General features: G+C 40.6%; 1 protein-coding gene across 5 annotated transcripts in view; it reads right to left on the bottom strand.

Moving 5' to 3' along the window:
* Positions 1–943: 943 nt before the first annotated feature.
* The window catches only part of cyth1a (cytohesin 1a), a 41,258-nt gene continuing 24,229 nt past the window's right edge, over positions 944–17,972 (bottom strand). For 3 of the 5 annotated variants that reach the window (XM_031746073.2, XM_031746072.2, XM_039610909.1), the window contains exons 2-13: positions 15,376–15,458; positions 13,293–13,357; positions 11,789–11,855; positions 11,574–11,692; positions 10,588–10,668; positions 10,234–10,346; positions 9,003–9,151; positions 8,809–8,921; positions 5,219–5,297; positions 5,065–5,133; positions 4,766–4,920; positions 944–2,923 (exon numbers count right to left, since the gene is read on the bottom strand). In XM_031746073.2, coding sequence (XP_031601933.1) covers positions 2,845–2,923; positions 4,766–4,920; positions 5,065–5,133; positions 5,219–5,297; positions 8,809–8,921; positions 9,003–9,151; positions 10,234–10,346; positions 10,588–10,668; positions 11,574–11,692; positions 11,789–11,855; positions 13,293–13,357; positions 15,376–15,458 — 1,172 coding nt within the window. In that variant the 3' untranslated portion in view covers positions 944–2,844. Of the gene's footprint in view, positions 2,924–4,765; positions 4,921–5,064; positions 5,134–5,217; positions 7,686–8,808; positions 8,922–9,002; positions 9,152–10,233; positions 10,347–10,587; positions 10,669–11,573; positions 11,693–11,788; positions 11,856–13,292; positions 13,358–15,375; positions 15,459–17,972 lie in introns of those variants that run through there. The other 2 variants (XM_031746071.2, XM_039610908.1) reach the window with 2 other exon arrangements.

Raw genomic sequence — 17,972 nt, forward strand, 5'->3', positions numbered from 1 at the left:
TTTCCTGCAAATATTTAGATGGGATTGATTTGTTTAACTTGTGTTTTTGCAGCTGAAATGTTTACCCAAACTACTTTGAAGGGTCTTGTGTGAAATTCCACATGGACTGCTGAACATGATGGAAAGAATAGAGAAAAATATGCAGGCCATTCGTCAAAGACGGTGTTTTTCCCTCCACAGAAGCAACAGGATTGTGACTTCTTTTGCTTCCTATCATTTACTGCTTTACAAAGTCATTAATAATAAGAAACAATCACTTTTCAGCCAGTTCTTTCCCATGATACTATGACACACGGCATCTAAATGAAACACACAGCTGCATGTTAGCCTTTGTGACCACAGATGTTCTCCCTTTGCACTGTATCCCAACAGTTACATCCTGCTGGTTCCTGCATGCCTGCTCCATTGAGAAAGTCATTTCTATTGATTGCCTTTCCAGGCATCATTTAATATGATACATATTCACTTGTGAATATCGACCTTTCCCTGCTGTCCTGACATTTCTGCCATAAATACTTTGAAATCAAGCCCGTGAAAAGATATGAAATGTTATAAGGGTAAATAAGGCCTGGTTTTAAACAGTAACAGAAGGGGAGGGTGGATTTTATAAGGGCAAATGTTCTTTGGGACTTGTGTGTTCGTTCAGGACAGAGAGGGCATGATTCCAATTCAAGGCTGCCCTCAAGTGGAAGTTATGGTCACAGCCATATATGCGGCTGACTGGCAACATTTAAACCATAATTTGATTTAGGCATTGATTTGGGGAAAGTGCATTAATTAGCAGCATAAACGTGCACAATAAACCATTTGTAATGGAAAAAAATAGCGCAGACTGTGTGTGCAGCACAACGGCCAGCGATTCTTATCACATACTGCCACCTGGTGGTGTCATGTTAAAACTATATGCTTCCGTGCTCCATTTAAACGAAACAGAATACAACAGTCAGCATTGTGACAATTCTGTCTTTATTACAGCTTGGTTAAATGGCATTGATAGAAACCTTAACTCAGTCATTCTAACAGAGTGCCAAAGGAAAATGGCAAAACAAATAAACAAAATTAGAAACAATACCCACTATACATTTAAATATGTACAACTTTGATAAATAAACCAATACTGTCTAGAATTATGATTGTTTTGCATTTTTGCTTAATCCTCTAGGAGTAGTGCGCTGGGAAGAGCAGAGAGGAGAGAAGGAGACCAGGAAACGGGAGGGGTGGGATTAGGGACAGCAGGCACAGATGAGATGAGAGACAACTGTGGAGCAGTCGAGACAACGGCTTCATGTACAAATCAGACCCTATTTGTTTAACTGTACCTCAAAACTATTTTTTGGTGCATCGCTAATCAGCCATTCTGCCCTCTCTCTCTACATATATATCTATAAATATATATATTTTGGTTCACCACAGTACATTCCTCAGTATTGTTTCACCTCGAACACTGGATCCTGAGACAGGGACTAAGACTGGGATTGGACTGTTTCTATAATACAAGCTTTTATTTCTGCTCCTTTAAAACAATATTCATAAACTACAGTGTCTTAAACATAATGATGAATGAGGTTGTGCTGAAAATGTTTTTATTACAACAGTAAAAGCAAACCTCTAAAAAAGCGTGACAGGTGGGATGAGTTGAACAAAGGAAGAAAAATATATATCTAAATTACTTTTGCTAACCAGCAGCATTTCTCATCACATTTCATCTAGAGCACCAGGCACTGTGCAGCAGTAAAGTAAGTTTTCTGACATTTCAATGACTTTTGCATGATACGGGAATATAATGATTTGGTTTTAGAGTCAAAATGAGACAAAGAGGGGGGAAAAAAATGGGCCGACGTTTTGCTTTTTTCCCCCCAATCCTCAGACCTCAAAAGCCCAAAGCGATAGACAGACCCATAATCCCCGGGATGCATCCCCTCCCAGACAACCAGACGCCCTCTGTGCAGTTTCACATACAAACACAGCTCAGCCCGGGCCTCAGTCGTGCCTTTCGTTCCTTTTTATGTGTCTCTTGTGTTGTTTACATGATCCAAGTCAACCCGGCCTGTAAACAGTCTGAACGTGGTAGAAATCTCCTGAGTGGCAACTTTTTTTTCCTTTTTTTTTTTTTTAAAGTTAGTTTTCTTTTTTCTATTAAAAAAAAAAAAAAAAAAAAAATCACTAACAGTTGGCAAATTATAACCCTCCCTCCCTCTCAGAGCAGCCCCTTTACAGCTCCTATCTCAAGAACATTTTATTCTACAAAAGCAAACAACAAAAGGCTCGAGAGGACTTGACAGTAAAAGCTGTAAAAATAGACACGTATTACCAAAACATATTAAAGCACGTCAGAAAAGATCTTCGCTTTTCTTCCACACAGTGAGGAATATTCTGGTTGGGGTGCCACACTCGGTCAGACCTGCTGAGTTAAAACAATGTGTGCGACGGGGGAGGACTCCATGAAAGTATGCTTGTTGTGATGTTGCGTATGTATGCAGTGTATATGAGAACTGTGTTGTTTTAAAGCGTCTTCAAAAGGGACTCTGAGTTGCACAGTAACACTCCCTTCCGGTCTCATAGACAGAGAGCACATACAAAGCTGAGAGAGAAAGCAACACATTCAGACAGGAGGTTAGAGGAGGCGCTCAGCCCAGACTCTTATCTAAAAACCCAGCATGCTTTCCTGTTTTTTGTTTTCTGGCCTGCAGAGTCCAAAAGTCAGACCTGTTGTGTATCCTAGAGAAAAGCCTTGGGGAGGTCAGAGGCAGACCTCGGTCATGACCTCTGCAATGGACCAGGAAGGGCAAACAGACCCCGCGCCCCTTGTTCTGTCAAATGCAACATCCGGAGAGCCGAGTGCCCCTAGTGCCTCTTCATGGATGACACCTTCTTCTTCCTGGCTGCCAGCATCTCGTAAAAGGGGTCCCTGCTGATGGCAGCTCTGTGGGCGCAGAAGCAGAGAAAAATGTCAGCAAAATTTCGGAAAATGTTCAAACTGATGCACTCATAAAGCACTAATGTTAGACACGGCTCAGCTGTGCAAGAAGGTCTAATTTTTCAATTTTTTGTCTGGAAAAAAAAAACATTCTTAGGATGAGTCTGATTAAAGTAATTCAAAAAGCAAAATTCTTCTGTTTAATTCATTAATTTAGAGGAGCTAGTCAGCATAATCAGACTCAATATACTGTTCTGTACTTTTGGAAGAGCGAGGACAAGAAATCACAATCTGTTGAGAAAAATATGTGCCTCTGAAACAAACGTATTTAGGAGAATTAAAAGAAATGTGACAAAGATTTTACACAAATATGTTCAGATTTAGCGGCTTTAAAAAGCCATTTCATTGCTTTGCATGGCTTTCGCAGATATCAGTAGAAAATAATCCATCAATATAGTGTTTTTGTACATTTCTGTGCACCTTAAAACTGAAAGGTACAAACTGATTTGTTCTGTCACTCTTTAACGCCTCTGAGGGGTAACCCTTATTTCTATTTTCTGAAGAGAGCAGTTTCTGTCATATTTAAGGACTGCAGACTCCAGAACAAATGAGTTTGCATCAGAAGTTAGTGAGGGTGTTTTCTGCTTATACAGCTTACTAGGACTACTCTTGGAAAAACCCTTAACCTTTATTTATAAAAACTGAGGTGTCAAAATGTATCATTAAGGGTACAGGAGATCAAATGCTGACTTTAAGGGGAGAAAGAGTCAAAAACTCCTGTTTTTCATTCATTTCATTTCATTTCTTTATTTATTTCACACATGGTTCAACAGTGTTTCGTTTCCTACATACAGAACCTCCTTCCCATTAATATAACACTGCACCCATGGGTGAAAAGGAGCAGGAAGAAGAATAAATTCTTGTTAGCACCTGCCCCCTATCTGCAATCCAAATATTCTTACAAGACGGCGCCAATAACCCCCAAAAAACCCTCTAACATGTATCTTTATGTAACAATGCAAAACTAAACAACAAATCAATATAATCAGCAATATACAGCATTAAATGGCAATGAAAATTTAGTGTTACTTTTAAGTATGTAACACATTTTAAAAAGGTGCATGTTTGTACAACTCTTGAGATTATCTTCAAGAGAATTCCATATTCTTATACCTTTAACTGTCGGACACATTTGCCTTTGTGTGGTCCTAGCAAACTTATGCTTCAAGTCAAACTTCCTTCTACTGTCCCCACTTCCTGAACACAATACAAACAAACTTTGTAACTTAAGAGGTAATGTATTATTTTTTGCCTTGCACATGAATAATAATGTCTGTAATTTCACTAAGTCTTCAAATTTCAACAATTTCGATTTTATAAACAAATTATTTGTATGTTCTCTATATTTAACATTATGAACCATTCGTACCACTTTCTTCTGTAACAAGTATAGACGATTTATATAAGTCGCATATGTATTCCCCCACACCTCAGCACAATAACTGAGATAGGGGAAAATTAGTGAGAAATATAAAATACGCATTGCCTTATAATCTAGTATATCCCTGACATTACCCAGAATATAAATATTTTTAACCATCTTTTTTCTAACATGTTCAATATGAGATTTCCATTTTAATTTATCATCCAAGAGCCACGGTAACTCTCTCAATCGGAACTCCATCAATGGACAGAATTACTTCATCCTCTTTTACCCGATTTCCAAAAATCATAAATTTCGTTTTTGTCAAGTTCAAAGATAATTTGTTTAGGGTGGTGACATTCACTGATATCACTGAAATTAAGCTACCTCAAAAGAGGTAAAGTAATTAAAAATATATAAATTACTTGATGCTTTTCATCCACTCTTCTTTCTCCTCAGCTGTGGGGGCTGAGATGCGGTAGAAGGTGTGGTTGCCCTCCACGACCCGTCCGTCAGCCTCAGTCTTGCATGCCTTTATCACCTGGTCCTTGCTGTCAGGTATGAAAAGCTCAAAGCAGTTCTACAGAAGTGATGATGATTTAAGTTAGAAATGACAATGCCTCAAAAATAGCTATTTTAAAAATAACTGTTGATCAAAATTGCTATTTTGAGTCTCTAACTGTGGATAATCCACAGATGAACCACTAGAGGGAGCTGTACGTACAGGCTTCTTGTCCTCCACCTCCTTGATACTCAGGTTCTCCAGTGGGATGATTCCTCTTGGCTCTTTGTCCTGCGCAAATATAAAATGAGAGCACTGCGTGAAGGAGCGACAACAGCAAAGGAGGGAACTCTAACAGAGAAACAACTGTACTCACTGTGGTGTACTCGAAGTAGTACAGACAGTTGTCTGTGAGGATGAACCACCTCCTCTTCCAAGTTTTAACTCGTCCCCCTGTGGAGCAAACAGCAAGCATCAGAAAGGCTCAGCAAGAGAAGCGATATGGAAAGAGAAACGAGCACCAAAGCACCGTGTCGAGCAGCAGACAGGCAGACAGATGTATGAGCAGACAGACAGATGACGGCTCCAGAGGACTCCCTTTACCTAAGGAACCCCACTATCCACCCTAACCCATGTCCATGCCATGTGCTCCCCATCACCACACCATTTGTAGCTATAATAACTATTTTATCCTTTCGCTTGTATTTGTTGATTTATGGGCCTGATTGCTATTTTCCAGTCTGATATACTGTTAATATGATAAAGAAACCCCTTATAGGTGATAAATGCATATAAAAACTACCTGGAGTTTACATCTGAGGATTGAGTCGAAAGCTGTTTGCTACTTTTCAATCATGTTTTGACATGACTGAAAAAACTGGCATCTCCTCTCTTGGCTCAACAGCATTTTACTCAAAGGCCTAGAGAGCCAGAATCAATAGAGCATACAGATCTATATGCTCTGCATTCACTAAGCTTGATGAACCACCTATGTTACTGGACAACAGTTAGAAAGCTGCAAAATCCATATATAAGGGCTGAACATAGAAAGTGAGGAGGGACTGTGGATTAAGTTCTCTTCATTTTAAAGTGCAGCAGGGGCTCATTGCTTGACTCTGCTCTTGTTGATCTTTAGCTGAACTCTTACCCCCTTTGTCACCCTGCTTCCTGTGAGGGGAAACATGATCACAGTACCAGATGGCAGCCACACTCTGGGAGGATAGGATGCCAACAAAGAGAGGGGCAGGAAGCTCAGTGCCTGAAGTTATGCTTAGTCTCTCCACAGGCATTGCAATCTTAAATATCCTGTTTGGGCTTAGTTAAGTAATTTTGCATCTATATAGAAATAGTATTTAGTTATTGGGGAGGGGTCCTTCTAACGATGACAGTCATAAGCCTACTAAGCCTAGTCTAGACTAGGTTTTCCCACCACCAATGTTAGTAAAAAGCTGCATTTTGAAACCCATTTACCATAAGCAAGGGTTTGAAGATGTTTCTATAGACAGGTAGAACACACTTGTATTATCATATAGCAGCAGACACGCTGTATATGATATCCCATCATATTACAGACATCATGACAGGCACAACACTTCAGTCTACGTTTAGTAGTTACAGAAACTGTCGACACGCCTGAACTGGCAGACGGAAATGGAGATATAGGGCTCCTCGCCGCACCTTGACTCATCAGCATGTTGCAACAGCAAAAAAAGAAAAAAAGAAAAAAGCAGACCGACAGAGAGCACAGACGCGATGGCAGAATCACACAGCTGACGGCTTAAAAGTTGATTGGGTTGGCTGAAAGTTGCGATTGGTCTGATGGCCGTGTCAGTTCCTGTCACTCTGAGAAAAATAAAGAGTTCACCGCCTCCTGTGCAAGAATGTCTGGGACGAGGCAGGACGTCCCAGCAGATTGTTGCAGAGAGGTGTGTGGACGGTGCTAGGCCCGAGTGGGGCTGAGTGGAGTGAGTCACCCATGCAAGACGGGACTGTGGGAGGCTGGACGAGAGGAGGTTAAGAGGGGATTGTTTATTTGAGGATGATTTTTCTCATTCTGATCAATTAGCAATTGATGCTTAATAACCCCAAGTTGGATTTAGTTACCCCCTTTTTTGTAATTTAAAGAAAACATGCACCACTAACACCAATATATAAATTTATCAATAAAACAATGCCTGGCTCCTTTCAGCACACTCCTCTGTTCATGCCATCTTCCCACAGCTTGGTCCAGTCCGGTCCAGCACCACACCAACCTGAGCCACAATGTTAACCTTCAGATCCACGTGTAGGAATTATACAAGGAGATAAGGAAAGCTGCATTGATGAAAAGGTGCAGTATTCCCTTTCCATTCAATCAGAGAGCAAACAACAGCTTCCAATGTGTACACTGGTGCATGATCAATTTTTCAAAGCTAGGTCCTTTGTTGCGCTCGCTGTATGGAAAAAAGGTATAATGCAGCTTCCAAAAAACGGGAGATCAAAGAGAGTGACCACCACAGTGCAAAGAGGGAAAAAAGGCCAAATTGCTCAGTAGTGTGGTCACAAAGCAGTAGCTCCCCGAGTCGAGTCCACAGGGTGACAAATGCACCCGGCGACTGCCCGACAAAGATAAAAGAGCATGGACAAAACCACCAGCTCCATGAGAGACTGCACAGACAAACAAACATCTGAAGTTCAAATGAGTCAATGGGGAGACAAAAAAAAAAAAAAAAAAAATCTACACACAAAATAACTCTGTATGAATGTAATAAACAAGGAAGAGAACGAAAGCATGGCAGGCCACCGAAAGCACCTGAGAGCTGAGAGATGGACTAGCGTTGGGGAAGAGCAGGTGTACATACCTCCTGAGGAAAGACAACAGCCAAAATCATGGGAACAAACAAACAAACGAAGAGGAAAAGAAAACAAAAATAATCAAATTAAATGATAAAGAAATATAGCACCACAGTCCTTTTAATCTGGTCGCAGTGAGGCTTCAATGCATTGCTTCACAGCTTTCATCATCAGCAAACTTTCCCATCTGCTGATATCAAGTCAATCCACAAGAGGGCGATCTAGTCTATGTGGACTTAGGAAAGCTACTGTGAAGCACTACATGAAATATATCCCCTCACTGTGTTCTCACCTTATTATATCAGGTAATTTTGACCTTCCACCCTGATTATTTTACTCAAATCTGCCATTTAGGAGTAATTGGAAAGAAATGATTTCTGACTCCCTTAGTACAGTCTGTTGTAAAGATTCACAGGTCTTCACTCTATACATTCATGCATTCTTTTGTGAATTTATACAACAGAGAGAGACATGTCAGAGGAAACAGAAGTTGAAGAATTGGCATCCAGGAGTGATTTGAATATCACACTGAAAGTTTCGTTACCATCCTGTAAACATTTCTAATGATACAGGTTATGCCTTTGCTTATGTCAAACTATACAGTTGATTTACACATGAACAAAGGCTCGGGACAAAGAGGCCATAGAAATGTCACTAACATTTTAAACAATGGGACAATCTATACATCTCAAATATAAAATTCAGTTATAAAATGCACAGAAAATGAGAACAGCTTCCTGAAAATGTCTGAACTTCAGAGTGTTGCTCATGTTTGTGTGTTGACTTGATTTACAAGTTTTGAAACGCAGTATTTATGTGCGTGTCAGTGTGTGAATATGCATCATCGTAAATAATTCAAAGGTCTCCACATGTGGTGGTCTGATCTCAAGACCACATTTATAATACATTAAAGCGGGGAGACGTGTCTCTAGCCATTCACGTGTGCTCACAGTAACCTTTAACACACACCCACACGCACGCACACTCAGAGGCTATTGACCTCAGGGGAGACACTGGTTATCGGGTTATGCAAAAATATGTGCAGCTTTAATGACACAACAAAGTCATCTATGGGAGCAGTCATGAGGGTGAAAATAGCCTCTCTATGTTCTCGTGGAGCTGTGTACACACTCACCCAGTTTTAGCAGCCAGCCCTCTCTGTCCGGGTTGAAGAAAGTGTGTGTGAGGTCATTGCCGTCATCTTCTGGTATTTTGAAAGGCTCGTTCTTGATGCTCTCATACAAATTCTAAAACAGAGAGTAAAGAATGTGTGAGATTAAGGAAAGAAGGGCGATTTCAGGAAACAAAGTTTGGGAAGGGCTACCCACCCTGAGCAGATCTTCAGGCAAGTCACCTCCATCATTTATGCCTCTGTTCATGGAGATAAACCGTTCCACGGTCGGCTTGTCCTTTACATTTGGATTGTGGAGGCTGGTGTTTAGCATGATGATGGCGAATGACAGAATGTAACATGTGTCTGTAAGAAAAAAACAAAACAAAACAAAAGTGGAATCGCACTATGAGAGGGGGTGAGGTTTGAAAGGCAGTGAAAGGTTGCCGTTTACCATAAAAATGGTGTGGGTGTTTAATGTTGTGTTTAAATATGAATGTAAATTAGTCGAGCTGAAAGGACTGCACTTAGGAGACTGCAGTCAAACTGGGAGGAAAAAGGCAGATGCAGCTTCGTTAGGGTGCAGAGTGGGCAGGGGAGGAAGACTGCATGTAGGCAGCCAAGTATGTTTCTGCATGTGCTGTCTAATGTATGAGTGTGTATACATGCATAAGCTAAAAGACATTGAGGCGAAGCACATGGCTGAAACAGCACTTTATAAAAGCCTGTTAAGGCAGTCCCGTGCATTATTTACATCCACCACCAGCATCCATAGTGGATGGAGTCGTCCGTCTGCTAGTGTCATTATTTCCCAAAAGCCAGACACTTCCTGACACAGTTCACCACAACAGACTTTGTGTCTGCTAAATGATCCAGCTTTTACATGATTTCCATTGACCTGTCACTGGATTGCAGTGCAACATGAAAAGGTATGAGTTTAAAGAGATACTACTGATTAATTGGGATGGCTGTGGCTCAGGAGTAGTGCAAATCATCTACTAATTGAAAGATGGGTGGTTCGATCCCTGGCTGCTCTAGTCCACATGTCAAAGTATCCTTGGTCAAGATACTGAACCTCGAATTGCTCCTGTTTATCATAGTGTGAATGTTAAATAGAAAGCCCTTATATGCAGAAATAAGTGAAAGTATGAACGAATGAAACAAGTTGCATAAAGTGCTTTGAGAGTAGAAAGGCACTACATAAGAGCCAGTCTGTTTACTCAGGGTAACACAGAAGACATTTGGGGAAATTTACATTCACCAACTCTGTTGGCAGATAATGATCTATTCAACAGGCCAAGTTTAACATCTAAATCTGTATTAGATATTTTATTAGGAGAAAATATGAAGTGAAGTCATTTTGTTCTGTTTCACTGCTCTAACATTTATGGTTATTTCTGTTTTTATGACAGCACTAAAAGTTGGGCTGGAAGACACGACGGCTATACCTGTAGACTGGAAAACACCAGGGTTGCAATGGCAGTAGCGCTGAGCAAAGGTTTCCATCATGCGGTCGATCTTCTGGGCTTCTCCTGGCAGCCGAAAGCTCCATAGGAACTGTCTGTCAAGGGACACAACTCTGCAGTGAGCATCAGACTTCCTTCAAGTGTCAAAGAATTTATTTATTTATTTCCTTTTCTTTTCCTCCTCGAGACTGAAACTGGCAGCTGCATCCTTACAAACTGCAAATGAGGCTGTTCATGAAAACTGATGTTAGTGCAGGTGATTTACATAAACCTGCAAGGAAGCTATAGTATGAGGAGTTAGCCGTGTGTGTAACAGATGTTAGGAGGATATCTTACCTTAATGCCTGAACCAGGTTGAGGTCTGTGAACTCATGAAGCTCCACAAAAGCTTGGAGGACTTTGATATTGAAATCATCTCTAAGGTAGATAAAAATGGTAAATGATCCTGTCAGTGAATATGTCCATATTATATTCTGTTAATATGTATTAAAATAATAAAATCATAGTATGTGTTTGATAAAATTTAGCATTAGTGTGGGTGGGGGATTGTTAATCTTATAAGCTAGGGGTTGTGACGATACAATGGATACTCCCAGCAAACCCCACATAACGGACCACACACACTTCCCAGCCCTCTTCACTTATCTAAACTAGAGCATGACATCATCCCCGACCTTTATGCCCTTCACAGAAAACAATCTGCCCTCTGGGATCGCAGCAAGGCTTTAAGGAGCTCAGAGTCATATCCACTCAACACCATCTCAAGTGGACAAATGACCAATCGTGTCTTAAGACTAGCATGCTGCCACAGCCCCTCCTTACAGATCCAGATAGCTTGATAACAACCAAAAAGCATACGTCAACAGCATGCACTCCAGTCCCCGCTATGGCCTTACAGACCACACCCTGCCTGTAACACTGCCATCCCCGAGCAGTGCATACAGCCCATCAATATTTCCTGTATTATGTGTTCACTCTAACACGGATAATCTCTTCACTCGAGTGAAATCTGTAATTGCTTTCAAACACGTACATTCCAAAATTGTGAATCTATTGACCAAGTTACTTATGAGTAAGATAATCAAGCACAGATGTTGGCTTTAGAGTAACGATCATTGTCTTGAGAGGAAGGTCTAAATGTGGAACCAATAACCTGTGTTTGGGAAAGGATGGGCGTGAGCTTGACCAAGAGGAAACAGCAATAAGGAAACTATGTGTTCTCTATTTGATACTTTTATCAACCACGTGTATGGTTGCTGACTAATGGGCCAGCATGAGTGGAAGACAGTTAGAGAGAGAGTGGATAAAATCTTCATTCTGACCTCTCTCCGAGATAATCTCCGATGGCTGTTTTGTTCAGGCCCTCTCCTTTGTAGAGGAATTGAGCAATGTCGTCGCTGGTATTCTTCAGTAAGTCATTCTCAATCAGGAACTGGATCCCCTGAGAAAGAGAGTGAACCCCAAAGTTATATCCTCATTACGAGACCAAGACGAACAAATCATATTTCTAATTGAGCCACGGTATTTTTTTACCTACCTTTTTGGGGTCCATGTTAAACTTCTTACGGCCCATGGCCACCTGTTTATTCCTCTGCATATTTTTCCTTTAAAAGAGGGAGTTTATGTTGTTATTAATACTAACATGAACATGATGCAGACTAATTATAGTACAATAATGTGGGGACACAATGACAATGATGGACATAAATAGGTATTACTTCATTATCAGTTATTAGTTAATCATTTCTTGATCAATCAGCTGCCTATCAGAAGCCGGTAACTATTTTTAGCCATTTGGTGATATATTGGTATCAGCATTTATAATGGCTCATATAAGAAAATATCAACCAGTACAGAAGCAAGAGAGTAAAACACCCTTCAGCTATCTGAGTGCTGATGTTGCATAGCTTGGCCACTAGAGGGCACTCCGCAACATCCCTGCTGGGAACCTGCAAAAACTGATTTGAGGAGAATCAGGTAGCGCTTAAACGAGTAACTCAAGACGACAAAACAAATTCGGTAAGGACTCACAGCTGCACATATCAAATCTTAGGGAAATCTCTACGTTTTGTATTTCCGAAAGAATAAAAAAAACAATATAAATCGGCCAATATATCGAATTTTTACATCAATTAATATCGGTATCTGTCTTACAAATCCTGTATCTATTAGGCTCTATCACCTATATTAAAAAATGGTGAAAAATGCTGGATGAATAAATAATAATCAACTAAAGCAGTATTTTGCAGATGTAGTATATATGAAGAATTTGAAGCTCAGAGTTTTAGATAAACTGAAACACACTTAATTTACTGCTCAATTCACCTATCTCAGTGTCTGTCTCTTTTTAAAAAGGTCTGTCAGGAGCTTTCCCGTACTCCGTCTCAACTGTGATGACAAGGTGTTGGTCAGACACAGTTGTTAAAGGTTAGCATGGATATGGGAATGTGTGGTTTCTCAGACTTTGAGTAATTTCGGGGTCAAAGTGCAATCCTAGAGTCCGCACTCACCATGGTTACATTTCCATCTCCACCTCTCCCCTCTGATTCACTCACACTAGCATTCCTTTGGCTTTTGTCAGCCAAAGTCCAGCACTCATGTGAAGAGCAATAACACACGCTAACTACTATGTACCATCTCCAATCAATGGATCACAGAAATATCTGATCATAAGCTCCCCTAATGGGGTTTTAGGTACCACTGAAAGAGCGTTTCAGAAATTTTCAGCAGCTGATGGAATCCCTATCCACTAGAGTAGACCAAACCCAAGCACTCCCTCCCCTGAGACCACCTATTGTCTGCTTCTGCCTGTACACCCACTGCATTATTCAATGAGGCCTCCCATCATGAGGGTGTGCCTGATGAAACATTTAAACTGCTTTAAAAGCATAGCCAATTTGGTGAGATGGGAGGCCCAACTTAGCCATCAAACATGAATAATTGACAGCTTCATTTGATAAGTTAATAGAAAGCAAGCAACTTAGACACAACAGAGAAGGAAAAGTGTTTGCAGGGGAGGAAAGTCAGTCCAGTTCTCTTACCTCTCCTCAGTGGAACCCAGGTTCTCAATTTCACTAGTAACTTCTGCTATCTCATTCTTCAGCCGCTGCAAAAGAAAAAAAAAAAAAAAATATTAGCCTTGTTGGGAGTCGGGAACAAGTTAAACATATGTCCATCAATTTCCCTCGAAGAGGCGTGGAAAGGGATAACCAACGCAAACAACATGCAAAGCATTTGTATTTACAAAAAAAAGAAAAAAAATCAAATGCGCTGCATTAAACAGAGAGAGGCTGAATCATTGTTTGTCTGTAAGTCAGGTGGCCTTTTGTTGCATAAATACTCACATCAGAGCAAACAGTTTAACAAAGAGAGAAAAGTCACTCTTCAGCCTCTTCAGATAATGGTGCACATGCAACACTGTATGCTCCTTAAACTATAAAGTGATAGCAGCTCCTATTTCACAGAAAGTCTGGTAGGATGTGTGTGAGCCAAACAATCCTCTCAATCTGAATTTCACTGGGTGGAGAACATTAGGGGATAACCTCAATACAAATGGAGTAAGCAAGCATGGAAAAGGATTATATTTTGTGTGGTATTTTACCGATTAATGGCCTCAGAGGCAGATTTAGTTGCCAGACCTGCTGGTGCCAGACTGACACAGTAAAGGCAGAGGATGAGATCAGCTTGATCAAAGCATGGAGAACAGACAGTAGCATAAGTGAAGTCAAATATAAATCAAGTTTGCCTACTAACGGTAATCAAGCCTCTTCTTTTGCCATGCGTGACAATGCAATATTTCTTATACACATTGCCAACTTTCCCACTGTGAAACCACAAAGACAACATCTGTGCATTCAAGGCATGCGCAATCACAACACATTCCTCAGATGCTTGTCTGCACAAACAAAGGCTGTGCTCATACAGAAAGTAGAGTGGGTGTGGTGGCGAGGCCTTGACATGCAGGGCCAGCAGAGGAGAGTGTGGGAGCCAGTGAGGAGGAGAGGGGTCAGTGTGCAGAGCACCGAGAAGGAGACGAGGACAGGACAGGGGCAGCGGTGGTGGCCATAGAGGGGGAAGGGCAGTGATGGTGGCCTAAGCTCATAAAGGACAGGGTGACAGATCACGCTTCAAATGGCCGTTGGGGCCAGCAGAAGCCGATTCGCTCACTGGGAATTCAGGAAACCATCATAATTCATACCAGGGCATGACAGTCTCTCACCTTTGTTGCAAGCTATTTGCTTATTATCGCTGCTTACTGAGTGGCAGGACTGACCTACAGATAGAGCTAGATTCATGAGCTATGCTCTGGTCTTAAGTTAGAAGCCAACAAACATCATCGTGGGCCATGGACAGGAATCAAATAAACCACTTTATGGAAATTCAGCAGAGCTGCTTTGAATCCTGGCTCTGCTTGTAAATCAGGAGGGATATGCTACTAGCTTCCTGCAAACGTGCAGTCGTAAGAACATAATCACCTTTTATCTGTGTGTGGAGTCGTTTTTGTCAGATTGAGATTAAGATAACTTTATTTATCCCAAGAAGGGAAATTCATTTGCGGTTTACCCACACAACATACAGTCTTTAAGCTGTGGTCACAAACACTGTTGCATGGCAAGGCACAGATCAACAAACAATGAGAACAAAAATAAGTAAATACAAAAAAATAAAAAGGACACAAGTCTAAAAACGAACAACACCAAAAAAATAATGAAACTAAAATGAACCCTGTTCAAGTTTGATGATCTAATAACTGAGGAAATGAAGGATTTGTTCTAGTATCTATTTTTTCTACACTCGGGGTATAAGGTAGTGACGACCAGAAAGCAACTTCCTGAACTCAGATGACAGCACATGGTCAGGATGGTTGATGTTTTTTGCCTTCTTTGTCACCTGATTTCCCCAGAGTGAACGCAAATCTCTCTCTGTTTGACTACCAAGGTTTTTGAGCATGAGTTAAGAATGCTGCTGAAGGAGTTTCTATCCTTGAAAGATAAAACACTAAACCAGCAGATAAAAGAAAATGTTAAAATGTTAACACTTTCAATAAATGAACAATAAAAACGACCTTACTAACATTAAAAGAGTCTCTGTTGACCCTGCCTACATATCCTCCTCTAGGATTACCTGAATGTCCTCCAGCAGTTCTTGCTTGCGCCGGCGGATATTCTCCAGCTCCTGCTGCTCCTCTGGAGTGAGGTCGTCCGGCACTAGAGACACGTGACAAAGAAGATGAAGGGTTAGAATAACCAGTGAAATACTGTCCCAGTGTATGAGGGCCGGTAATGGTCCACTAGGGTTAAAGTAACAGAAAAGTCATGATCCAAGGGTGTGCATAAGGCTCTGCGCAGACAGAGGCATACCATGCAGACGTGTCTGCACAGACACAATACAAGTGCCCTGAATGTGCATCAGTCCTCAACAAGGAAAAGAAACAATACAATAATGGCAAGTTGTCAGCATGCATAGATCACCATGTGCAAGTCCACTATGTAGCACAATCCCCGCCATTTTCTATAAATAAATGTCCCTGAAGCATTTCTTCAACATTCCTTGCAATCAAAAAGTGATTACACACATAGCAAGGAATGTGGAAGATGGTATGAGGAACAATGAAAACAGTACCGTAAGTCGTAAGACAATACAGTAAAAGTCCTTCTTTGTTAAAGTGTTAGTGATGGCTCAAACAAGCCTTTGCATTACAAACACTAAAGAGTTCAAAACACCTACACCAACAGAGTGACCTAAGTCAGCAGCGGTCACTTGCAGATCAAACAGGAAATCAGCTATTGTGAAACTACAATTAAAAAAAATGTCAGGTCAGCCAATCAGCACTGAGCATCAGTGCATAAGAAGCACAAATGTGAGAGGTATCAAAGTGCTGACAGTCCTCCTGTCACTCGCACCTTAGTTATTATTAGCTTGTTTGATGGACAACGTGCCTGCGTGTCCACGTGAGCGAAAACTTGATGCGCTGAAAGACCAAACGTGGACACTGAGCACTGTAAGCACAGCAGCATTCCAAACAGTGTGTTTCATTTGCTTTACATTTGAACTAGAAAGTTTACATCTTCTCTTTAAAAAACAGTGACAGTTCATTAATAAAGCAATCAGGTTATTCTGTTAGCAGCCCTTTTAAGACCAAGCATAACCTTAAATATATGCTAATAATGACTTAGCTGTATCTTGTGTGTTTGTGTAATTTATATATTTAACATAGTCAATTTCTGAAAACAAGTATTGACTAACTTGTTCACTTGGTGATCGAAATGTATGCTATACCATGTAAAATAATGAAAACTAATGGTATGGAGTAAGTGAAGTAGTCCCAAAATGTAGTAATAGTAGTAGTAAACTAAGAAACGTCATTAATCTGCATTGTTCGTAAGGTGGATTCCCAGTGGGAAACAACACATAATGACATTTCAATATAAAACAAATAAGACATTGATGTTGACGTTGCTATTCAAATTGTTTCAATGGCTTCTCTCATAATTAAAATTTTTCCAAGGAAAAGGTGTGTGCCCGAAACTCCGTCTGTTCTGCTGTAAAGTGTTGCTTGACAATCAGCTGCCTTTAAATACTTGCATAAAAAAAACAGAAGATACAATGTTTAGCATGCGAGGCCCTTTCTCCAGTTCCCCCAGTGGCTCAGCACAAGATCTGTTCTGTAACCTCCTCGTTTCATTTCCTCAGAAGAGTTTAAAGGTTAAAAGGGGTCAAAGGTTGGATGACTCTATGGATCTCAGTCAGTCTTCAGCAGTTAACAAAGTAATAGATATAAAGAGACGAAAGCTGAGGACAGAGGACTCAACATAACTGTAGAGGTAAAATTCTTGATTCAATGAGACTGGGTAACACACAGTGTACCAGTTGTAAAGGTGTTAGTGGAACGATGATGGTTAAAAAAAGAGAAGCAAGCAATCGAAGGACACAGCTGACATCCAGAAATTATCCTAAGCACGTCACTCATAAATGACGAGACACAAACATACACATGTACAAATAGCAAAAAAATAAAACCCAACTTTAAATATATAACCAGCAGAAAGAAATCTGTATAACTGAGGATCCTTATTTTAATAAGAGAAGCAAGTAAACCTAAAGACATTGAGGTAAATAACTATAGCATTCCCCAGAATTTCTGATAATATTTAACACAGGGATAATAGACAATGGAAGTTAAAAAACAGGGACTGCCTTAGAGCAGACTGAAGGAGCACCAAAACAATGCCATGCTGTCTTCCTGTTTTGCTTTCAGACAGCTGGGGGAAAATGGGAGTCCACATGAGGCTGACCTTTCACACATCAAACCTCGACACCTGAAGTAACTCTGGCATACCGGCCATATACATACCGAGCGTTCTGATGTATAAAGTCACAGTGAGGTCTGAATAAATTTTGTTTATAAGCGGAAGACACAAACCAAAATATATATGTGCATTTTTTTAAAATCTGGTCACAACTCCTCCTCGCAGATGCACAAGAAGGCACCACCTAATACACAAAGTGGTGATAGGTCTGAGAATATATGGCCCTCCTTGCATTTAATGACCTTATCTCCTGATCGCCTGGATGAGTTACTGTCACATTGATGAAATCCAGAGCAGGGCCTTGTGTTCAATAGCCTAAAAAATAACAACAGGGAGGATGATCTCAAAGAAGAAAACTCAATTGTCTTTCTAGAAACACGATGTCAGGTAGGGGGCCTGGCAGACCCTAAA

This window comes from Oreochromis aureus, linkage group 4 (assembly GCF_013358895.1).
Source record: "Oreochromis aureus strain Israel breed Guangdong linkage group 4, ZZ_aureus, whole genome shotgun sequence".
NCBI lineage: Eukaryota > Metazoa > Chordata > Actinopteri > Cichliformes > Cichlidae > Oreochromis > Oreochromis aureus.